The sequence below is a fragment of the Scardinius erythrophthalmus genome (assembly GCF_964197995.2).
Source record: "Scardinius erythrophthalmus genome assembly, chromosome: 17".
NCBI classification, from domain to species: Eukaryota; Metazoa; Chordata; class Actinopteri; order Cypriniformes; family Leuciscidae; genus Scardinius; species Scardinius erythrophthalmus.
In genome coordinates, this window is record NC_138237.1 from 10,450,727 (window position 1) to 10,476,962 (window position 26,236).

Consider the following 26,236-nt stretch of genomic DNA (forward strand, 5'->3'; position numbering starts at 1 on the left):
CAGTTAAGCGAATCAACTTGATTTCCGTAACTTATTGTCGGCATGGTCTGTAGATGATCTGGTTCAATTTTTGTGCAAATCGAACAAACCGTCTAGGACGAGTTCGCAAAAGTAGCTTTTTAGGATAATTCAAAATGGCGGCCATATTTTTATGACGGAAAATGAAGTCATAGGGTGCAATCGAATCGTCATGAGCTCAAGAATCAGAGGAAAAGATAATTTTGTTGATTGGCCTTACGGTTAAAATGTTATTGCAAAATAAAAGTGAAACTTTGGACAGGTGGTGGCGCTAGAGGGAATGACTTAGACACACCAAAATTGGTGTATTTAATGTTGGGACTGTCCTCTATCAGAATGTCAAACCATTACAACTTTCCCGCAATCGGTTCTATGGGCTGCCATAGACTCCAAGTCGGAAGAATAATAAGAACGGGAACAGATACAATAGGTGCCTCCGCACCTTCGGTGCTTGGCCCCTAATTATCCAGCCCGCAGTGCAGCAGATCACTTTATATCTGAGAGGTTTGAACTTCAGAAAGGTTACATGATGAACCACTGCCAGGTAACGCTCAGATCAGACACTGAAACAGAGGATAGCCAGTATTGCCTAGTGCTAATAAAACATGTTAATGGTGTGAAACTTAAAACCCAAGTCCAATCAAGTACAGTGAACAAATAATTAACACAGATACCAATCTCAGAAACAGAGCGATTCAGGATGAAGAACCCTGATGCAGCTCCACTTCCTGTTCCTGTGATGATGAGCCATATAATATAGGAGTGTATAAGAGCCAAAATGAAATGAATGCTGTACAAACATATGTCCAGACTGCCCAGTAACCCAATAGAATTAGTTGTGGAGTTTGTTGAAGCTTCAGGTGTGGTAAAGTTCACTGAAGAGTCATTCATCTTCACTTTGGTTGTCGTCTCAGCCCAGCATCTCATAAAGCATATAAATAATATTGAAAAAAGAAAGGTTTGTTCATGTTAGATTAATTAATTGGATAATCAGATAATGATTCAATGTCATAGTCCTATATGATTCAGTCATTTGAAAAGAGTTGAAGTTTCCTGACAAATTATTGTCAGGTTATTAATTTCTTTATTATTGGACATCCTGGGGATCATTTAAAAAATATATATATTTAGGGTTAATTAATAAATCAATGCATTATACACTCCTGGGCACAAAAAAATGGTTAAACACGAAGCTTTTAATTGGCTTAACCACAAATTATTTGTCTTGAAATTAGCAAAAACTTAAGCAAATACACTGTATACAACTCCACTTCCTGTTCCTGTGATGATGAGCCATATAACGTAGATGTTTGTAGGAAGACCAAACAGGAAAGTCATGCTGTGTACGCAGATTTCCACAAAGTCCATTGGCCCAATAGACTGAGTTGGAGTTTGTTGATGTTTCAGGTGTGGTGAAGGTCACTGGAGGGTTATTCATCTGCTCTGTATTTGATTTGACAAATATCTATTTATTCAAAGTTCATTGATTTATATGAAAGCATTAGAAAACGTGTAATATCTCAGATAACAATGCCTTTCTAGCATGTCAACATCACAGGTGACCATGAGATTTATCATCTGACTCTCAACATTAATTTTGAGGCTGAAAAAAGTGTTGTTATAATATTTTATTTTGACAGCCTAAAACATAATCAATTTGCCAAAACTATCTTTATAAATACAAAGACGTATGTGGAACATTTTGCTGTATACATGTTTGCTATAAATGTTTAGTGTGTCAGTGAATACATTGACAAAAGTTTTTTTTTTTTTATTATTATTCTTTTTAATTAAATATTAGCTCTTTCATTGAACCTTTCAGTGGTCAAGAATTGCATGGATGCAGGGGTTTAGACAGAGACATTTTTTATTTTATTTTTTTTTATTGTTGAGTGTTCAAAAGAAAGGTACTCAAACACTTTAAATAAATCTCTGTGGCAACCCTCAATATGGAAAAATTAGACACTAAATCACTGATGAAGTTTTATAGAAAAAAAAAATACAAAATTGTTGCAATCAATTATATCTAAAGAACATGCTCTACCAACTAAAAAATACTAAAATCTAAAATGACTAAATTTAGTATTAAATTAAACAGATAATTAATACAATTTTAAATTAAAGTTATCTAATACAACATTTAGAAATTAAAGTAACTGGATTTAGTAAAAAAATTACAATTGCGGTCTCATGAGGAACAGAGGCAGTTTTCCAGTGCGGTGAAGATAAAGAACAGGCTGAACGAAACCAGCCAGCACATAACAAACCAAAGCAGGGGTCCAATATGCAGGATTATTCTGTTGAGTTAGAATAATGTAGAATCCTGTGATAGTTAATGGGACATATATAAAAGCCATGCTCACAGTAGTTATTAGAATGAGATAAAATGCTCTTCTCTTCATGTGGTTTTTCTCCTCTTTCTCTCTCCCTCTCTCTCCTGGTCCTGACTGCTTCAGAGCTCTGAGAACAGCCACAAGACAAAACAACTGGATGGAGAAGAAGAGGAGGAACTGTGTTGAGAAAAACCACATTTGCACATTCATGTTTTCTGAGATTGCAATAAATAAACTATAGAAACAGGAGCCAAGAATAATTATCCAGGCCGCAGTGCAGCAGATCACTCTATATCTGAGAGGTTTGTACTTCAGAAAGGTTACAGGATGAACCACTGCCAGGTAACGCTCAACACAGATCAGACACTGAAACAGAGGACGACCAGTGAGAATTAGTCCTTGTAGAAACAGCGGTAACAATGAGAGACTTGAAAAGTACATTGGCAGTATAGAGAGCAAACCATTCAGACAGGTACAAATCTCAGAAGTGGAGAGATTGAGGTTGAAGAACTCTGATGCAACTCCACTTCCTGTTCCTATGACGATGAGCCATATAACATAGATGTTTGTAGGGAGACCAAACAGGATATTCATGCTGTGTACGCAGATTTCCACAAAGCCCATTGGCCCAATAGACTGAGTTGTGGAGTTTGTAGATGTTTCAGGTGTGGTGAAGGTCACTGGAGGGTTATTCATCTCTGTATTTGTCTTCTCAGTTCAGCAGCTCACAAACCAAACTGTATATAATATTACAACTGTTATCTTTTTTAAGGAGAACTACACTGTAAAAATTAAAGGTGCCTGGAGGAACCTTTTGGGGTTCTTCACTTTGCCACACCGGCGGAACCGTCTGTAGATCCTCTAGGCACCCTTTAAAAAGGGCCAGTTCTCTGAGGAACCACACAGGTTTCCTGAGGAACTCTTATATTAGGCACTGTGTGGAACCACTTTGGGTGCCTCCAGGAACCAAATTTCATTTTTTTAAATATTTAATTTCATGTTGTTACTATGGTTACCTTTGACTTCTATTATAATAAACAAATTGAACCAAATACAAAATAAGAATTGTTTATTACATATTTGATATTCATTTTTATACATACACTTCCATGCACATGGGGAAAAAAGCTAACTATAGCTTAATATCAATGAATACACAAAAAAATAGTATAATACATAAACAACATGAATAATCAACCATGTATATACAATAGATAAACAAGAAAAGACATCTCAACAAAATGCATGGAAACACATATGTTCCACGAAATAAATCAATGTAAAAAGATTACATTTGAACTAATTAAAAATGTCCATCTTTACTTAACTTTAAACATTTGTGTTTCAGTCCGATGGTGACTCTGACATCACTGTTTCCAAGTCCAAAAGCTCTATCAGATGCCAAAAACAAACAAACAGTGCTAATATACACTCATTGTGCTGTAACCTTTATCTCTATACTGAAATCTCTGATGGTTAGATATTCAGCTATTTTGAATCATAAAATGTTTAAGTCTGGGATGCCGTTAGACTGGAGACTGTAATGTACACTATGGCTTTTGAAAAGCTTAAATGTGTGACTTGAATCAACAGTGTTCATAAATGGTTGTTGAGTATTCTCATGAAACAAGATAGAGGAAGTAGAAGTAGAGGCTTCGACCCGGAAACAGAGTTAAGGTGCAGTAAAATGATCTGTTGTTCTGTGAATGTTCACTGGTGAATTCCAGTCATTTCAATAAGAATCCACACGATCAGCAATTTCATTTGAGGTCAAAAATGTCACTATGGGACCAAGTTGGTGTGAGGTACTTAATGAGTTAGAAAAGTGAAAAGGTACAGCATCGTTTTCAGTTTGTTTTTCCTCTTCTCTGGTGGATGGTCCAGGCACTTCAGTGATTTTCAGGTCTACAGGAGGATTTTTATTCTTGTTCAAACTTGTATTTCAGCTTACCGAGATCCCTACAAAGTACAAAATTTACAGTTAGTAATGTTATTAAAGTGATAGTTGCGAAATTTAAATAATTTCCTCAGACTTGTGATGTTCCAAACCTGTTTGACTTTCTGTCTGTGGAACCCAAAAGCAGATCTCAGGCATAATGCAACCCCAGTCACCATTCAATTTCACTGCATGAAACACAAGCAGAAAACAATTGTGTAAATCATTCATGAAACCATTCTTATGTACACTTGTCTAGTTCAATTCAATGCAACAATTTATGTAAAAATGGTTAAGCTCCAAAAATGTCCCAGAAAAGATCCTAAAACTAATCAATGAATTCACAACTCATGTGTTATGGGTTGTGTTGTAAGTCTTCTGAGGCCATATAATAGCTTTTTCCTTTGTTTTTTGTTTTGTTTTGTTTTTTGTCGAAAAAGACTAAACTTGAAGTTATAATTCAGAGTTAAAAATGTCTTATATTCAAATGCAAATGATAAAGATATCAGAAAAAATGCATAGCATTATTTGTGAACCAAACCTGTGATATTATTTTTCTGAGTAACATGAATGAGATTTGAGATCATGAGAAAATATTTTCAGAGAATAACTGATTAAAAACACAAGTACACAGTCAAACAATACAATTTCACACAGAGAAAGTTCATACTGTAATAAAGTACTTGCATGTGGTGCAGGTAACTTACTGTAATTCAGTGTTGCCACTGAAATGTTCAGATTATTTTAGAAATGTAATGGTTGTTCTGAGGAAACAAAAGAACAAAGCTGATTATTCAGAACATAATATTTATTGACCAGTAAATGGCTTTAAAATGGTATTTGAGAGAATGAGGGCACCTGTAGTAAGTAAAGTTAGTTCTAAACAAAAACAGAGCAAACTAGCCTATAACCTGTTTTTGTTATTCATAACAAACGCCAAGAATCAGAGAATTTTCTAAATTAGTTAGGCTATATCAGCAATTTGAAGACAGTTGTACAAAATATGTTAAATTGAATGACTAAATCTATCTAAGACAATAAGTCAATCATTTCCATTTGTTCATTAGATCAACGTAACTTAGTTAGCATCGGGGCTAAAACCTTCATACCAGATACTGTGCAATAAACGAGTGGTAAACGCTGTAAAAACGTAGTAATGTATAATAAATTTAGTTTATATATATGTGTGTTTAAATATATAGTGAGTAAACTCTGTATTTATATTTATTTGGCGAGTTTACAAACCTTGTAATGGAGAGCCGAACAAACGGCGGAAGCTTTGATGAGAGGAGCCGTTAGTTTCCTGATGACGATCAGCTGAGCTTAGTTGCGCGCGAGCATCACTGAAGTGACAACAGCAGAGGAATAGCAGCAGTTTCGTGACAGAATAATACTTTTCTCCTCCTGCTTCTTCTTCTTCATATAATATTATTATTATTTAGTGTTGTTGTTTAAGGTTTAAATTACTTAATAAAATAGGCCTATACTAAATATATGTAAGCTACCCAAGTGAAAAAAGACTACTGTTAAATGTATTAAAAATGCATTAAATATTTGTATTGTAGGTCTACTAAAAACACACTCAAGTAAATTTTTAATACATTTAATAGTACGTCTTTTTCACCTGGGTATGTATACTGAATCAAACTGAATCAAATAATAATAGGATAATAATAATAATAATAGAATAATAATCTAATTCTGGCCTCCCTGAACCATTGGGTTCCTCCAGATGCTGGCTTTAACATAAGAGATCTTCCAGGAACCACTTAAATGTTAAAAGATCTTCCAATAACCCTTTTATCGCATTTAAGTTCCTCTATTTTCCCCCAAAGCACTTCGAGGTCTCATGGTAATGAAAAGGTGACTCCAGAACCTCTGAAGTAAATACAAAGTGCTTAAAGGATCCCATAAGTTCCAGCAAGAACCTCAAAGATTGTCAATGCTCCTCCAGTAACCCTACTATAGGAGAAAGAGCTTTGAGGCACCAAAATTACATTTTGAAGTTCCTTGAGTATCCGACAGGGTATTTGAGGCTCCTTTAGTTTTTACAGTGTATAATGAACCAGTTAAGTCAATAAGGTAAACATAACATTTAAATACATTCATCCAGTTTACAACATAAAACAATTTTGTAACACAAAGTTCATAATTTAAACTAAAATAAAAACACATTATTATAATATGACTTCAAAATATGGTTGTATTCAGTAGTATGCTTAGCCTAAATTATGAAACGTCATTTTCTTTAATATTTTAAAATGATTTCTGTTCAGAATATAGCTCAGTCCAATTTGACCAATTCTAGCTAAAACATTAAACGCCAAATCACAAAGCATTATTTGATAAACACAATTTCACTGTTGGTTGATAGCACTGAGGTTAAAATAAGAAATCAAAAGTTTTGAATCACCTGAAGAGTGAATGTCCAGTCTCTCTGGAGGTTAATAGATTTCTGTGCTGTGTTTTGGAGACAAGACGGATTTCATCTGCTACACGTCACATAAAACAAAAGTTATGCAAATTAACTTCTAAGGTATGAAAAATAAAAATAAAAGTGTGTTGTCAAGTGTACAGCAATTATTGTTTTGGACAACTGGTTTATTTTTACGGCACTAAGTATACAGAACATGCATGGGACAAATATCAGTTTTTTCAGAGTTCATAGATTTATATGAAGGCATTAGAAAAAGTGTAATATCTCAGACAATAATGCCTTTCTAGCATGTCAACATCATGAGATTTATCATCTGACTCTCAACTTTAATTTTGAGGCTGAAAAAAGTGTTGTTATAATAATTTATTTTGACAGCCTAAAACATAATCAATCTGCCAAAATTATATTTATAAATCCAAAGATGTATGTGGAACATTTTGCTGTATATACATGTTTGCTAAATGTTTAGTGTGTCAGTGAATACATTGACAAAAGTTTTATTTTTTATTATTTATTTGTTTTGTTTTTTTGTTTTTGTTTTTTATAAATGTTAGCTCTTTCATTGGACCTTTCAGTGGTCAGTCCAAAAAATGTGTGTTGATGCAGGGGGTTTAGATACAGACTTTTTTTTATTCTTTTTTATTTTTATTGTTGAGTGTTCAAAAGAAAGGTACTCAAACACTTTAAAAACTATCTCTGTGGCAACCCTCAATATGGAAAACTGAGATACTAAATCACTGATGAAGTTTAAAGAACATGCTCTACCAACTAAAAAATACTAAAATCTAAAATGACTAAATTAAGTATTAACTTAAACAGATAATTAATACAATTTTAAATTGAAGGTATCTAATACAACATTTAGAAAGTAACTGGATTTAGTGAAAAATTACAATTGCGGTCTCATGAGGAACAGAGGCAGTTTTCCAGTGCGGTGAAGATAAAGAACAGGCTGAACGAAACCAGCCAGCACATAACAAATAAAACCAGGGTTCCAATATACAGGATTATTCTGTTGTGTAAGAATAATGTAGAATCCTGTGATAGTAAATGGGACATATATAAAAGCCATGCTCACAGTAGTTATTAGAATGAGATAAAATGCTCTTCTCTTCATGTGGTTTTTCTCCTCTTTCTCTCTCCCTCTCTCTCCTGGTCCTGACTGCTTCAGAGCTCTGAGAACAGCCACAAGACAAAACAACTGGATGGAGAAGATAAGGAGGAACTGCAGTGAGAAAAACCACATTTGCACATTAATGTTTTGTGAGATTACAATAAATAAACTATAGAAACAGGAGCCAAGATTAATGATCCAGACAACAGTGCAGCAGATCACTCTATATCTGAGAGGTTTGTACTTCAGAAAGGTTACAGGATGAACCACTGCCAGGTAATGCTCAACACAGATCAGACACTGAAACAGAGGACGGCCAGTGAGAATTAGTCCTTGTAGAAACAGCATTAAAAGTGAGAGACTTGAAAAGTAAATAGTCAGTGTAGAGACTAAACAACTCAGACAGGTACCAATCTCACACATAGAGAGATTGAGGTTGAAGAACTCTGATGCAACTCCACTTCCAGCTCCCGTGACAATGAGCCATATAACATAGGAGTTTGTAGGAAGACCAAACAGGAAATTAAAGCTGTGTATACAGATTTCCACCAAGTCCTTTAGCCCAATGGACTGAGTTGTGGAGTTTGTAGATGTTTCAGGTGTGGTGAAGTTCACTATAGAGTTATTCATCTCCTTTGTGTTCATCTTCTTATTTCAGCAGCTCACAAACCAAATATAATATAGCAACTGTGATTTTTTATATGGAGACCTGTAAATGAACCAGTTAATTCAATCTGACTCAGTGAGGTAAACATTAAATACATGATTTCAGTACAACATAATACAATTATACAAAATTCATATTTATATCTCGTAACCAGACCACACCATTATTAAATGACTTTACAATATACTTGCATGTATATTCAGTATTTATGCTTAGCCTAAATTTATAGCATGTCATTCTTCTTTCATAAATTTCCTTTATTTTTTCATTTTAGTTATAGCTCAGTATAATCAGGTATAAGTATAAATCAGTATAAAATATCTCAGTCCCATTTTACTCAATAGCTAAAGTATTAAACACATCCCAAAACATTATTGGGACACCGTTGGTTGATATTATTGAGGTTAAAACAGCTGAATCAAAAGGTTTTCTCACCTGAAGAGTGAATGTCCAGTTTCTCTACATTACTGTGCTGTGTTTTAGAGACAAGAAAAATACATGACCTTGATTTTATCTGCTAAAACACAACATATGCAAATATTTAGACTGAACTTTCAAGGTTTATGACAAATTTAAAAATAATGTGTTATGACAGGATGTCAAGTGTAAAGCAATTATTACTATTTTGCAACCTTCAGTATGGAAAAGGTGACATTGGGTCACTGGTGAAGTTTTATTGGCTAAAAGACTAGCAACCACTAACAACCATTTCAGTCTGATTTTATTAGTATTCCTAGTTTATTTTAAATAATTTGATCTTCATTCACATTCGTTTAGAAAATAGTGAAATAGAAAAATATAATTTAAGACTTTAGTTTCTGTGGCGGAAATTGGTTTGTAAATTGCACAATAAATACAATGCTATAGAGACACATTTCATGAGATCGGGTTGGCTCAGAATGCAATGGTACATGGCTTGACTGACATCCAGTAATTTACCAGTCCCTCCAGGATTTCACGATGTTGCGATCGCAACTATTAAAGGAGAACTCCGGTCAGTTTTAACATTGAGCTAATTTTTTTGTAAATTTGGAGTGCTGTCAATACAGAGAACAACGACAAAAATCGGTGTTGCCTACACCGAGTTATTCTATTTTTAAAATTTGCACCCTGTTGACTTCAATGGGGCAAGTTTTAAACCTGCTTTTAGCCTCTTAACATCCTTGATGTGTCATTACAAGTGCACAGCCAATGTGAGTGATTCCTTCAGAGTGATCAAGGGTGAATCTGACTGCAGTAGATGTGAAAGATATTAATAAAAATGATGTTATTTCAGCCAGCGCACATACCAGTGTTTTCTTCCTGTTTTCGGCCGAAGTCCATAGCAATCGATTGTCGAGTTCACACGCATAGGTTTAGTTACCTATGATCACGCGCGTGAACTCGACAATCAAATGTTCAGACTGTCCATTAACCCAGTGGACTGAGTTGTGGAGTTTGTAGATGTTTGCAGGTGTGGTGAAGGTCAATGTAGAGCTATTCATCTCCTCTTGGTTTTCTTCTCAGTTCAGCAGCTCAGAAAACATGTATAATATTGCTACTGTGATGTTTAGGAAGAAATAAGTGTATATAAACCAGCCCATTCAAACTGAGACAATCAAGTTCAGAAATTGCACAATTTGAATAAATAAATGTTCAATAAATTCAGTCGGCCCAAAATCCAATATTTTTCAGCATTAAATCTAAATAACAAGAACACACTTAAATGACTTCAAAATATGGTTATATATTCACATTATATTAGTGAATCAAGGAAACATAAGATTAAAATAGATTTTCATCCAGTATAAATCAGTCTGCAATTCATTATGCAAAATCTAATTTTCTGATGAGTTAAATTTAAATTAGTAATTTGGTTTAATGACCCAAAGAGCTCAGTCTCGTTTACTCAAAAGCATTAAACTTGCCCACAAATTTTGGTCATTATCATATAAGCACAGTAACACTGTTGATATCAAGGGTAAAAACAAGTAATTGAATAAATAATGGAGTTTATCACCTGAAGAGTGAATGTTCAGTCTCTCTGGATGTGTAGATCTCTTACAAGAATTTATGTGCATGACTTCATCTGCTACACATCACATAAAACAGTGACAGACTAGTGTCAGCATTATGTTCAGTTTGATTCAGTTCAAGGACTTTTAGTTTGTATATCTTATGTTCATGCCTTCCTTTGTTTGATTTCCTGCCACTCTTTTAGTTGCCATGATCACATTTATTTGGTGTTTTCTAATGCCTGTTCGCCTGGTTTTTAGTAAACTTGCTATTAAACTTCGTTAGTTTAATCTAACCCTAACCCTACACTGTAAAAACTAAAGGAGCCTCAAATACCCTGTCGGATACTCAAGGAACTTCAAAATGTAATTTTGGTGCCTCAAAGCTCTTTCTCCTATAGTAGGGTTACTGGAGGAGCATTGACAATCTTTGAGGTTCTTGCTGGAACTTATGGGATCCTTTAAGCACTTTGTATTTACTTCAGAGGTTCTGGAGTCACCTTTTCATTACCATGAGACCTCGAAGTGCTTTGGGGGAAAATAGAGGAACTTAAATGCGATAAAAGGGTTATTGGAAGATCTTTTAACATTTAAGTGGTTCCTGGAAGATCTCTTATGTTAAAGCCAGCATCTGGAGGAACCCAATGGTTCAGGGAGGCCAGAATTAGATTATTATTCTATTATTATTATTATTATCCTATTATTATTTGATTCAGTTTGATTCAGTATACATACCCAGGTGAAAAAGACGTACTATTAAATGTATTAAAAATTTACTTGAGTGTGTTTTTAGTAGACCTACAATACAAATATTTAATGCATTTTTAATACATTTAACAGTAGTCTTTTTTCACTTGGGTAGCTTACATATATTTAGTATAGGCCTATTTTATTAAGTAATTTAAACCTTAAACAACAACACTAAATAATAATAATATTATATGAAGAAGAAGAAGCAGGAGGAGAAAAGTATTATTCTGTCACGAAACTGCTGCTATTCCTCTGCTGTTGTCACTTCAGTGATGCTCGCGCGCAACTAAGCTCAGCTGATCGTCATCAGGAAACTAACGGCTCCTCTCATCAAAGCTTCCGCCGTTTGTTCGGCTCTCCATTACAAGGTTTGTAAACTCGCCAAATAAATATAAATACAGAGTTTACTCACTATATATTTAAACACACATATATATAAACTAAATTTATTATACATTACTACGTTTTTACAGCGTTTACCACTCGTTTATTGCACAGTATCTGGTATGAAGGTTTTAGCCCCGATGCTAACTAAGTTACGTTGATCTAATGAACAAATGGAAATGATTGACTTATTGTCTTAGATAGATTTAGTCATTCAATTTAACATATTTTGTACAACTGTCTTCAAATTGCTGATATAGCCTAACTAATTTAGAAAATTCTCTGATTCTTGGCGTTTGTTATGAATAACAAAAACAGGTTATAGGCTAGTTTGCTCTGTTTTTGTTTAGAACTAACTTTACTTACTACAGGTGCCCTCATTCTCTCAAATACCATTTTAAAGCCATTTACTGGTCAATAAATATTATGTTCTGAATAATCAGCTTTGTTCTTTTGTTTCCTCAGAACAACCATTACATTTCTAAAATAATCTGAACATTTCAGTGGCAACACTGAATTACAGTAAGTTACCTGCACCACATGCAAGTACTTTATTACAGTATGAACTTTCTCTGTGTGAAATTGTATTGTTTGACTGTGTACTTGTGTTTTTAATCAGTTATTCTCTGAAAATATTTTCTCATGATCTCAAATCTCATTCATGTTACTCAGAAAAATAATATCACAGGTTTGGTTCACAAATAATGCTATGCATTTTTTCTGATATCTTTATCATTTGCATTTGAATATAAGACATTTTTAACTCTGAATTATAACTTCAAGTTTAGTCTTTTTCGACAAAAAACAAAACAAAACAAAAAACAAAGGAAAAAGCTATTATATGGCCTCAGAAGACTTACAACACAACCCATAACACATGAGTTGTGAATTCATTGATTAGTTTTAGGATCTTTTCTGGGACATTTTTGGAGCTTAACCATTTTTACATAAATTGTTGCATTGAATTGAACTAGACAAGTGTACATAAGAATGGTTTCATGAATGATTTACACAATTGTTTTCTGCTTGTGTTTCATGCAGTGAAATTGAATGGTGACTGGGGTTGCATTATGCCTGAGATCTGCTTTTGGGTTCCACAGACAGAAAGTCAAACAGGTTTGGAACATCACAAGTCTGAGGAAATTATTTAAATTTCGCAACTATCACTTTAATAACATTACTAACTGTAAATTTTGTACTTTGTAGGGATCTCGGTAAGCTGAAATACAAGTTTGAACAAGAATAAAAATCCTCCTGTAGACCTGAAAATCACTGAAGTGCCTGGACCATCCACCAGAGAAGAGGAAAAACAAACTGAAAACGATGCTGTACCTTTTCACTTTTCTAACTCATTAAGTACCTCACACCAACTTGGTCCCATAGTGACATTTTTGACCTCAAATGAAATTGCTGATCGTGTGGATTCTTATTGAAATGACTGGAATTCACCAGTGAACATTCACAGAACAACAGATCATTTTACTGCACCTTAACTCTGTTTCCGGGTCGAAGCCTCTACTTCTACTTCCTCTATCTTGTTTCATGAGAATACTCAACAACCATTTATGAACACTGTTGATTCAAGTCACACATTTAAGCTTTTCAAAAGCCATAGTGTACATTACAGTCTCCAGTCTAACGGCATCCCAGACTTAAACATTTTATGATTCAAAATAGCTGAATATCTAACCATCAGAGATTTCAGTATAGAGATAAAGGTTACAGCACAATGAGTGTATATTAGCACTGTTTGTTTGTTTTTGGCATCTGATAGAGCTTTTGGACTTGGAAACAGTGATGTCAGAGTCACCATCGGACTGAAACACAAATGTTTAAAGTTAAGTAAAGATGGACATTTTTAATTAGTTCAAATGTAATCTTTTTACATTGATTTATTTCGTGGAACATATGTGTTTCCATGCATTTTGTTGAGATGTCTTTTCTTGTTTATCTATTGTATATACATGGTTGATTATTCATGTTGTTTATGTATTATACTATTTTTTTGTGTATTCATTGATATTAAGCTATAGTTAGCTTTTTTCCCCATGTGCATGGAAGTGTATGTATAAAAATGAATATCAAATATGTAATAAACAATTCTTATTTTGTATTTGGTTCAATTTGTTTATTATAATAGAAGTCAAAGGTAACCATAGTAACAACATGAAATTAAATATTTAAAAAAATGAAATTTGGTTCCTGGAGGCACCCAAAGTGGTTCCACACAGTGCCTAATATAAGAGTTCCTCAGGAAACCTGTGTGGTTCCTCAGAGAACTGGCCCTTTTTAAAGGGTGCCTAGAGGATCTACAGACGGTTCCGCCGGTGTGGCGAAGTGAAGAACCCCAAAAGGTTCCTCCAGGCACCTTTAATTTTTACAGTGTAACATTAAGAAACTTTAAAAAAGCATAATAGGCGCACTTTAACTGTCCTTATTTAACTATGGCCTAATCCTGGTTTAATGTAAGCCTTGTCTGTGAAACCAGGCCTTTGTTTTGTGCACCAGACACTGGCCAGCCGGTGCCACTCATTCAACTCCTGATATTATAGTGAGCACAAACTATGACAAAGAAAAACAAACAATATAAATCTGTGTTATGGCAGGATGTCAGGTTTGATGTAATCTCTGTGACAATCCTCATCATGAAAAAACGAATGTAACCACTCATGCATCTCTTCAACACAAGCAGAATAAACATGACTAGAACAATGCAAAATACAGCTATTAGTCACTGGATGAACAGTGAATGACAGAGAGTCCCAAAACTGCAAATGTGGCAAAATGCCACATCTGAAGTAGTATATATGCCATAAAAAGGTGCATTTCCACAGTGAAATAATGTAGGAAAGAACAATGACAAAGTTCATGGAGGTTCTGATGTGACATTTTATTATAACCTCTGTTACATAATAAAAACCATAATAAAACCTTTATTCGGATGGGAAAATCAGCTGCAAGGACACAAAAGTGATTAAAAAACTTCAGAAGCAATAATAAAAGTTCTATGTAAAATATAGTTGAGTTACTTAATTCCATATTACATTACAGGTCTTATAAGAGACAGGGGCAGGAGAGTTTTCCAGTGCGGTGAAGATAAAGAATAGGATTAACAAAACCAGCCAGCACAAAACAAACCAAACCAGGGATCCAATATGCAGGATTAAGCTTTTTTCTGACAATGGTAAAAAACCCTGCAATACTATAAGGGACATAAGTGATAATCATGGCCACAGTAGTTATTAGAATGAGATGAAACGCTCTTCTCTTCATGTGGTTTTCCTCCTCTCTCTCTCTCTCCCTCTCTCCTGGTCCTGACTGCTTCAGAGCTCTGAGAACAGCCACAAGACAAAACAACTGGATGAAGAAGAAAAGGAGGAACTGCACTGACAAGAACCACATATGTACAGTGTTGTCTGGGTCTATAGTAAACATGCAGCGCAAACAGGAGCCAATAATAATAATCCAGGCCGCAGTGCAGCAGATTACTCTATATCTGAGAGGTTTGTACTTCAGAAAGGTTACAGGATGAACCACTGCCAGGTAACGCTCAACACACATCAGACACTGAAACAGAGGACGACCAGTAGTGATCAGTCCTGCTAAAAATAGTTTAAACTTAATAATAACTGAAAACCACTCTGACAGTACAAAGTTCAAACAATTCACACAGAAACCAGCCTCAGAAATAGAGAGATTGAGGATGAAGAACTCTGATGCAACTCCACTTCCTGTTCCTGTGATGATGAGCCATATAACATAAGACTGTGTAGGAAGACCAACCAGGAAACTGATGCTGTAAACACAATATTCCAGAATTTCCACAAGCCCAATGAAACGAGTTGTGGAGTTTGTAGTTTCAAGTGTGGTGAAGTTCATTGTATAGTTATTCATCTCCTCTGAGTTTTTCTTCTCTTCTCAGCTCACAAAACAGTATAATGTGCTGTAATCCATGGAAAAAGAGAAGTGTACATGAGCCAGGTAATTCATATATATACTAAATTAAAATGAACTAAACTAAAAGAAATAGCCATACAAAAACAATATTAAATGACTTCAAAATATGGTTTTATCCGTAGTTTTAAGGTGATTTCATATGTTCATCCGCCTACATTAAAAGCCAAAATGTTTGTTTATTGTATTGCAACTGAACTTTCTTCTTTTCAATTAAATAAAAAAAGATCTGTTTTTATTTACTTCTATCTAATTTCCTAAAAATAAATTTTTAAATCAATGCAATGACAATGCTTCTTTTTATTAACTGAAAATCAAGAATTTAAATCAAAAAGAGGAGTTAATCACCTGTAGAGTGAATGTTCAGTCTCTCTGGATGTGTATAAATCTCTGTGCTGTGTTTTATAGACTGACTTCACTGCTGTTACAAGCATATATTTGCATGACTTCAATTGCTACACGTCACATAAAACATCTGATAGCATTAGCCTCATAGCATAATTGCCTAAGTTATATTTAAAAAAAAAAGACTTAGGCAATAATGCTATGAGGCTAACGATATGCAAATATTTAATTACAAATTAAAGGTTAAAATATGTGACTTATTGTGTTTTAAATTGTTCACAATTTATACACAACCATGAAATAATAGTCCCACCAGAGATTCTCAACTCTGGCCCTTGAGATTAACTTTCCTACAGAGTTTAGCTCCAATCCTAAAATACACCTGAACAAGATAATAAAGCTCGTTCGGATTACTAGAAAGTTATAGGCAGGTTCACGAGTTTACATGTACAGACCCTTTCCAAAAAATTTGAATATCATGGAAAAGTTTATTTATTTCCATAATTCCATTCAAAACGTTAAACTTCCACAGATTATAGATTCAGGGCCCACAACTTAAACGATTCCAAGTATTTAGTTGTTTATTTGTACATAATTTGGGCTTCCAGCTCATAAAACCCACGGAAACAGGATTTAAAAAAATTTGAATATTACATTAAATCACACAGTAATTACACAGTGATACCATGGTCATTGAACCAGGTTTTGGTTCTTTTGGCAGTGTGGGCAGGTGCAAATCCTGCTGGAAAATGAAGTCAGCATCTCCATAAAGCTTGTTTGCTGAAGGAAGCATGAAGTGCTCTGAAAATGTCCTGGTAGACGGCTGCGTTGAGTGGACCAACACCAGCCGATGACATGGCTCCCCAAACCAACACAGACTGTGGAAACTTCACACTGGACTTCAAGCATCTTGGATTGTGTGCCTCTCCATTCTTCCTCCAGACTCTGGGACCTTGGTTTCCAAATGAGATGCAAAATTTGCTCTCATCAGAAAAGAGGACTTTGGTCCACTGTGCTTTATTAAATCCAGAGTCAACGCAGCCGTCTACCAGGACATTTCCAGAGCACTTCATGCTTCCTTCATTTTCCAGCAGGATTTGCACCTGCCCACACTGCCAAAAGAACCAAAACCTGGTTCAATGACCTGGCATCACTGTGTAATTACTGTGTGATTTCATGTAATATTCAAATTTTTTTAAATCCTGTTTTTGTGGGTTTTATGAGCTGGAAGCCCAAATTATGTACAAATAAACAACTAAATACTTGGAATCGTTTAAGTTGTGGGCCCTGAATCTATAATCTGTGGAAGTTTAACGTTTTGAATGGAATTATGGAAATAAATAAACTTTTCCATGATATTATTCGAATTTTTTGGAAGGGTCTGTACATGAAATCAGATAAGAGGTTTTGTAGGGATTCTGTGAACGTGCTTCTCCTGAACATTGTTAAATGAAACTTCATTAAGATTGATCAAGGTTGGATTCAAACTGCACCAGACTGTCTCTCTCTCAGAATCATCTCACAGTCACATGTACAATACACAAAATAAATAACTGGATAGAAACGGACAGAATATCTGTCAAAAGTGCCATTTTTGAGCTTTTAGCGGCCAGCGGCTTAAGTGCTTATGTCAAGCTATTGTATAAGTGCACTGCTGTGGTAATCAGAAATGAAATAAAATAAATAAATAAATAAATAAATAAATAACATTGTGCTCAAAAATTTTTAACCCCTTCCTCATCACCCCCAATTTTGACAAGTGCTGCATACATGACATACCCAAAATAAAAAAGTTGCTGCTCATAATATTGAGATATAAGCTCAAACATAAAAACAAAAACAACAAATATTAAGAATATATTTATTAAATGTATAAAGATATTATGTGAATTTTGGATAGCAACTTATAAGCACAACTAAAGTGTAGCCACAACTGTGTTCATGCTTCATTTCAAATGTGAGAATCATATCTCTAAAATTATGCATTTTATGAAGCCTATTGTGAGACCATGTCATTTTGGAGAAGTTTCACAGAAGGCAAACAAGTTTGTCATCAAATATTTTATTGCCCTGTAAACACCCATTTACAGTTTCTGACTAATGTCTGGCGAGGAGAACTGGCCCCATTCATGTTCTTTTCATTTAAATCGACCAATCTTTCACACCTCTGCCGGTATGAGACTTGATCTTCTTCATTATTCTTTTATCCTTATTCTTTTGTGTGAATTCAGCCATTATATGCTTCTCTCCAGTAGCAGATGCTTGGCCATTGACATATAATGTAACCCCCTAAACACAAAAAAATCCACCCATTAACTTAAGTCTTGTTAGAAAACAAACAACAAAAAACTATTATTGGAACTTTAAATGCAAATTATTTTAAAAATATATATTATGGAATAGAAAGCTCCGGCAGCAGGTGCATTAGCACAACAGGTAGCCTCAAGCTACATGACACAATTTAATTTATTAATATTACACTTTTATTTAAAGCTCACTTTAAAACACCATCGAGTATTTGTATCATATTCCGGTCGTGATTTAAAATGCTTTCAAGTCCAAAAAAGATTTTGAAATATGTTATTTTTAGCATTTTATATGAAGCTATGGTCTATGCTTATCCTTACCTTTATTTTCTAATCATATAAAAATACCCCAAATAGCACGAAAATAACACACAAAACACATATACTTAAATCGTGCATTTATTAGAACTTGTTTCGGTGAAGAAATGTCACTTTTGCTTTGTTTATCACAGATGTCCAGAATGAGGAAGTGCACACCGGACGCGTCATGCAGAAGAGGTCACGTTGAATCACGTGAGATGATTGACAGCTGTACAGCGAATAGGCTTGTTTGAGATGCAGTGTTGGGGAGTAGTTAACTACAAGTAGCGACGCTACTAACTTAACTACATTTTTCAGTAGCTTGGCAGTAGCTCAGTTGCTTTTTAAACAGTGTAGCTTTTCCAGTAGCTAACTACTTTTTGCAGCAAGTAGCGGTGTAGCGCGAGCAAAAGCTACATTGCGTTTTGTCGAGCCTGCGCGAATCAGCGCGATGCAAGGATATTCTTCTTTTTGTTAGATTACAAACTCATTTTTTGCCATTACCGCCACCTGTTGTTTAATCACGCATCACCGAGATACTTCCGGGTGGCAGAACGCGAGCGGCTTCCACTGACTAACTGAAGAGATCCAGCCGGCGACTGCAACAGTTTCCTACTTTTGTTGTTTTTTAACGGCTCTGAGTGGACGTAGTGCCGTCCAAACTAGGAAATCTTAACGCTCCCCCAAATTATATGATTCATCCAACGTTTACATTTCTGCTGCCAACTCTGCTTGCCCTTCAACTCTGCTTCGTGTATTCACAAAACGGTCCATCTACAAAATCACAGCAGAGCATTTATCTCCGCCGGGGAAATTCGAGACTAATATTAGTAAACTTTTCTCTTTTAAAGATCAGACTCATTGCCAGTCACTGCCTGAAGTAAAAGAGGGCTGCCCAGTGCCCTCTCTCACGCACTGACCGTGAGACACAGGCTTCACACGCTCTCACGTCACACATCCATTTTCTCACGCAATTTACCGAAATGTATATTCCTCATATATAATATCGACCAATCAGTGTTTTTCAACTGCTCAAAGGTGAATATTACTGCTGGAGAACAATTATGTCACATAACATTTACCTCAGGAAAGCCATTTAATGACCATGATATGCTATAGCACGTTATTTTGGCTGGAAAAAAGAGCTAGAGAGAGAGTAACGTTATTTTGCTAATTATGTGTAGGCCTACTATATTACATATTTATTATATTTTTTACATATATCATTAAACACATTTGTTATTATGATAAAAAATGCATTATATTTAATTACATTTTTTATTACATTTTTGCTGTCGACTGTGGGTCTCCCTTCCAAGCAATTTACTAATTTTACTAATAAATGTACAATTTTGTTTTAAACACTAAATATTTTACTTAAAACATTCCTCAGACACTTATTCAGTTATTTATAATATACGTTGTTCAAAAAAATCAAAAGTAGTTTCAATGTAGCTAGCTACCTTTTGATAGTAACTTGTAGTGTAGCTAACTACTTTTCCAAAAGAGCAGCTTGACTGTAGTTTAACTACTTTAACTTACAAGTAGCTTGTAGCTTGTCAAACTACAGTTTCAGAGTAGCTTCCCCAACACTGTTGAGATGCGCCTTACCTCGCCTGAAATGTATGCGAGAGTAGGCGGCTGCAGTGAGAGGAGGAGTGAAAAAAGCGCAGGCAAGCCGGACAGTTCTCTCTTCTCGCAGTGGATCTGACACCTGTGAGATCAAAGATGGATATCATGGGATTCACGGGATTCATGCTCGTGCACAGTGTTGCTAATAAGCTGGATGGAATCTAAGTTCTGTTGCTTTTATATGAAAATAAATATAATGAACAAGACACCCAAAGTAGCCTACTTATTTAATTCTATTCCAAATACATGTTTATCAATCTTTTTTTCAACACAGACATAGCCTAGGCTATGTGTTTTTTGTTTTTGTTTTTTATATATATAAAAATTACATTGCATAACTACGGTGGCCGAAAAAAACGCATGCAAACAGAAAAAAACTAGTGGTGGGCCGTTATCGACTCTTATCGCGCGATAAAAAAAATATCGCCGTTAATCTATTCTCCAAGTTGGGTTGGGAGCTGGCTCAAGCTACACAAGCGATGATGACGCAATCTACCCGCGGCCGCGAGGTACACCCGGCTGCAACGCATCATATTCGTCGTCATCTTAAGTAAACACGGCTGAAAGTGAAAGCTGGTGTAAAAGATCGGTGCAACATTCATTATTTGGACTTGGTTCGGATTTAAGCCGTCCGACGTAGACTGTGTGGTGTAACAGTTCGGTAAATTAACACACGACTAATCCGTTCTACCACCTCAAATTCAAAACGAAACATATCACTGAATACCAGCGCGCGCGTATTATTCCCAATATATCTGAGTGGTGTAGAACATAATCTCTGTCTGCGCCCGATTTAAAGAATCGTTGTTGTGTTTCTTTTTAACTGAAAAGACATCAGTTAGAATATTCTAATTTTAAATTTGGGGTTTCATAAGCTCCAAGCCATAATAAACATTAGACCTACTTAAGTCTCTGCAGCTAGTGTACTTAAATTTGATTTATCTGCAAAATGATGTTGTATACTTACAGTTTTGCACAATATATGTTCTCAAAACTACATGTACCCTTTAAAAAAAAAAAACATTTAGCAGTTGTTTAGCAGGGTCTGTGTAACCTGTTCTGAAATGGTTTTATTATAATATTGTTATCGCAAGAGGCTGCAATGTATATCACAATATGGATTTTAGGCTATATCGCCCATCCCTAATTGATAGCCTATAGTAGTTGATAATAACATAGGCCTACCTAATGTTGCCTACGGACGGTAACAGTACAGTAGTAACTTTTTACAGTCTATGAGTAGAACAGCTTTCTCAAGCAGTTTGTGATGCATTTTGGAAACAGGAGATGAGCCCCTGGTCTAATGCGCCACCTGGCTTGAGAAACCCGTTCTCAAAGACTTACTTTTATAGTCATTATTTGGGTAGCACACATATTCTGAATGCCTTCGGCAGAATTCAAATGAGCCATTTTAATCTAGATTAATCTAGATTAATTTCAAAATTAATCTAGATTAATCTAGATTAAAAAAATTAATCTATGCCCACCTCTAAAAAAAACACATGCAAATAGAAAAAAACAAGCAAATAGAAAAAAACCCCACCAGCGAATAAGAAAACATCTTCATCAGTTTTACAACTCACGTGCGTCCCAATACTCACAACACAACAAAATACGGAAATTGCAGCGCGTTTCTGTATTTGGTTGTGTTGTGAACTTTTGCAGCGTGTTTCTGTATTTGGTTGTGTTGTGAACTTTTGCAGCGTGTTTCTGTATTTGGTTGTGTTGTGAGCATTAGGACGCACGTGAGTTGTAAAACTGATGAAGATGTTTTCTTATTCGTTGGTGGGTTTTTTCTATTTGCATGTGTTTTTTTCTATTTGCATGTGTTTTTTTCTGTTTACATGCGTTTTCTTCATTTGCAGCGCGTTGAGCTCTTTCGGCCAACGTACATAACTCATAGAGAGATCACACTGAGAGTTTGGGATTATTCTGTATGACGAAAATATTTACTAACATGTGATTATTAATCATTATTTCTCCAAATATGCGCACCATTGTAATAATTGCCCTGGCGGATTCTGTATATTATATGTATATGAGCACAAATAAACCGGAGAAGACGAGAATGAATGTTGTGTGAGTGATTATTTCTATTCAAAATAACGATCGTTACAGATTAATTATTTTGCACTCCTGGCATGAATTAAGAAATTAATGTCACTGCAAACCAGTTTAATCATAAACAGTGGTCAAATATCTAAGCTGGAGTCTTAAACCTTCCTTATGATGCTGATTTTGTCCAGATCAAGTAAGAGTTAGGCCTGTCACGATTATGAAATTTGGCTGACGATTAATTGTCTAAAAAATAATTGCGGTTATGGCGATTAATTGTCAGTTTTAGGGCTTTGACGATTAATTGTCTGTGTTAGGGCTTTGGCGATTATGCTGATTAATTGTCTGTTTTAGGGCTTTGTGCTTCATTCATTAAATAATTGTGATAAATTTAATCCTTTGTAAGTTATCATTTTGCAGTGTAAGATTACAGTTAACACCTTTAAATATTAAATAAATATATTCAATAGCTATGACAATTTGTTTATTAAACTTAGTGAGTGTATAAATCAGCAGCAAAAAGTAATTTTTTTAAAACATCTGCACAGTAATTGAATAAAATCTAAACATGTTAATAAAAACAAATGTGCACAAACCATGATAATATGATACGCTTCAAAACAGAGCGGAACAAAGCGCGTATGCGCATCGCGGGTGCAGAATGATGTGCTTAATGCAACATGGAGTCACAGTGCGCAGCGCTGCACAAGTGCGCATTTAAAAGTTCACGGCACTTTATGCAAATCCACAGCCCTTTGTCTACAGATCAAGCATTATAATGTCAATGTCACCAGTGGCGGCTGGTGAAAAATATCTTAGGTGGGGCTGTGTCATATTCAAACCATGGGAGTAGGCTATTAGGCCTATTTTCTGCCCTTGGTATGTGTATTGTGTTTGATGTTTATTTTGTTCTATTCCTTAACCCAGTCCCAGTGGTTCTCAAACTTTTTAGAGTTGTACCCCAAGAGGCTTAATGTCCTTCTGCGTACCCACACTCGTCACACCAAGGGACAATATTTGCCCCCTTAAATCGATTTTTTCAAGTGCATTTTTACCTTTACACATACCTTTATAAAATAAATAATGCTTTAAAAAAAAAGTTAAATAGATAAATATGCAATGATGGTAAAAACGAAGTGATGCTTTTAAATATTAAATTAAAACCGCCAGTAGGTGGTGAGTCATCGAGTCATTCAGAAATGAAGCAAGTGGTAGTATTTATGAATTAATCATTGAATCATTGACTCTAATGATTCGTTCAAAGTCGCAGATTCGTTCTCAAACACTGCTGTGTGCTGCAGTTCTGCTGTGGCTTTGGAGCTATTATTTTATTGTAAAAATACTGACAACTGTGTTGAAAATGAACATCACTTAATATTAATATTTCGTTTGTTGAACTGTTGTATAAAATCAATGTGACATTTGCAATCGCTAACGCACATGGTCGAGAATGGCAGTATAGCGCGATTTGCCGAGGCAGCAATCTGCACGAGACCTGTCATATAGCAGCCCACTACACGCTGCTTAAATGCAGACAGTTTTGACCGCAAAAGATGAGGTAATTTGATCGGATGTCATGTATTTACAGCATTTAACCTGAGAGAAATGCATGCTCAGTTTAAATCGTATTTTAAGATGAGGTAGTATTAAAGGAACGGCAAAATTCAGCATTTTGTTCCCGCACCACCTTCTGTCACCTCACGGTTTGAGAACCACCACAAACCCAGTTTGAGACCCACTGCCTTTACATATCTTTGTAAAGCGAATAATAATAATATTACAAATAATTATTAGTATTAACACAAACTGCACGATACCAGTGCTCTGTCAAAAAGTCAGTAATTATTTAATGCCATATTACAAGGCTGAGGCATTCTTACACAAAAAAAAAAAAAACAAATTGCACAAACTTTCCATTTGCATTTGAAATTTAATTAAAACAGTAGTTACTTTCTCAGACAGGTCCCTCGCTCCAGTAACTGTCCATGCTGGATCTATCGCTGTTGTTTTAAAAAGTAATCACGGAAAGCAAAACAAGGCATTAGCATGACGCATCCAGCTAGCCAGCCCGATAGACAGCTGTCTGATAGAGATGGGCGTGCCTCGGCTCCGGCTCGGGCTCGCGCAGCTTTGGGCGCTAAACAGAAGCGCCCATAGCTGACTAGATTTGAGCTCGCTGATTGGCTACAGTTTATGTCAAACATGTCAAACTTAAATCAGCAATTGGCTAAACTGATCCACAGACCCGCCTCTCTGGGGCGCCTCTCTCCAGCGCCCCAGAGCTGATCGACGTGCACGCAGGTGGAGGAGACGTGTTGAAAAAGCAGATATTTTGAATTTCTATCATATTTTTCACATATACTGGGTGTATTTAATATCTCAAACACACAAATACTGACAATTTGTATGTATGATTTATGTATATATTTACTTATTTATTTAATGAGTGTGGCTCATAAACTGTGGTCTGGCTCATGGGGGGGCGGCGCCCTAGCGCCCTCTATTGGCCAGCCGTCCCTGAATGTCACATTGGAGAAAGTTTTACCGTGTATCCTGTCGTAACCGGACGACGCGCGCTGTTTGAATGCTGACCGGCCGGAATGATTGACAGCTGCAGAGTTTGAATGCTGAACGGAATGATTGACAGCTGCAGACGAGTTTGTGAACTTTAATTTAACAATGTCAATATACTACTGTCCCTCACATTAAGCTATGAAATGGCTTCAGATGATTTTGAATATGTTGCTGGAAAACGTAATTAGTGCTTGTTTAGTTATTTTGGTCCATGACTCCCCCTTGTGCCGTAGGCCTATAAAAGAGCGCAATAATCGCGGTTGTCTGAAACAATCGCGGTTAGATCAAATAATCGCGATCAGACGGTTATTTAATTATCGCGACAGGCCTAGTAAGAGTGTGATGTTTTGATGAGTAATGCATTTTGAACAACAATAATCCGGGATCACCAGTGATCCCTGCCGAGCAAGGGGTTTTAACACCTATATTTAGACACACACAGACATCAAGAATCAGCATATGAATCTCAACAACAGCGATGTGCTTCATGCTTCTCTCAGTCCAGGAGAAGCATGAATCATTGATAATATGCTGCATGTTACTTTATTTCAAATGTAGTAACTGTATTGCTATGATTATGTCTGTTAGCTTAGTTAAGTTGATGTATTTGGTTTTATTCTTTTTTTATTATTTCTGCTCAATTTTAGATACACAAAGTATTTTAACAGTATTTACAGTTTAATAAATACAAATCTGTTGTCCCAACACGCTTTTGTATGTCTTTGTTTTAACAACTTACATCTTTCAGTAAAACATGCTTAAAGGAGAACTCCGGTCAATTTTAACATTGAGCTCATTTTTTTGTGAATTTGGAGTGCTGTCAATACAGAGAACAACGACAAAAATCGGTGTTGCCAACACCGAGTTATTCTATTTTTAAAATTTGCACCCTGTTGACTTCAATGGGGCAAGTACTAAACCTGCTTTTAGCCTCTTAACATCCTTGATGTGTCATTACAAGTGCAGAGCTAATGTGAGTGATTCCTTCAGAGTGAACACGAGTGAATCTGACTGCAGTAGATGTGAAAGATATTAATAAAAATGATGTTATTTCAGCCAGCGCACATACCTGTATTTACATCCTGTTTTCGGTTGAAGTCCAAAGTAGTAAAAAAATGAGCTCAATGTTAAAATTGACCGGAGTTCTCCTTTAAGGAATATAAGGCAATCTGTTTTCACATATTTGTCTAGTAATGTGAACAAGCTTGTTAAGAAAACAGAGGCTGTGTCTGAAATCGCATATTTTCTTGTACTTATTTTGAATAAGTAATAACTCCACAACCGCTAAAAAAATATGTTCTGATATAGTATGAATGTGTGTTTGAATGTAATCTGAACATACTCGCCATGTTGTTCGTCATGCATAAATTTGAATATGCAAATATTTAAAGTAAAATAAAAAGTAAAAAAATGCAGTGCACTTCTAATATGTTAACT

The 26,236-nt window shown here is 35.4% G+C and overlaps 2 protein-coding genes across 2 annotated transcripts; both read right to left on the bottom strand.

The window, feature by feature from the left end:
• Positions 1–713: 713 nt before the first annotated feature.
• Positions 714–3,047, bottom strand: LOC308706042 (uncharacterized protein; the record flags this gene model as incomplete). The annotated part of the gene is made up of 2 exons (XM_081391428.1): positions 714–752; positions 2,382–3,047. The coding sequence occupies 2 exons, from the start codon at positions 3,045–3,047 to the stop codon at positions 714–716; spliced, it is 705 nt and encodes a 234-aa protein (XP_081247554.1).
• A 3,684-nt stretch (positions 3,048–6,731) lies between these two features.
• On the bottom strand, positions 6,732–8,468 carry LOC308706043 (chemokine XC receptor 1-like; the record flags this gene model as incomplete). Its single annotated transcript, XM_081391429.1, has 2 exons — positions 6,732–6,779; positions 7,803–8,468. The coding sequence occupies 2 exons, from the start codon at positions 8,466–8,468 to the stop codon at positions 6,732–6,734; spliced, it is 714 nt and encodes a 237-aa protein (XP_081247555.1).
• Positions 8,469–26,236: the final 17,768 nt, after the last annotated feature.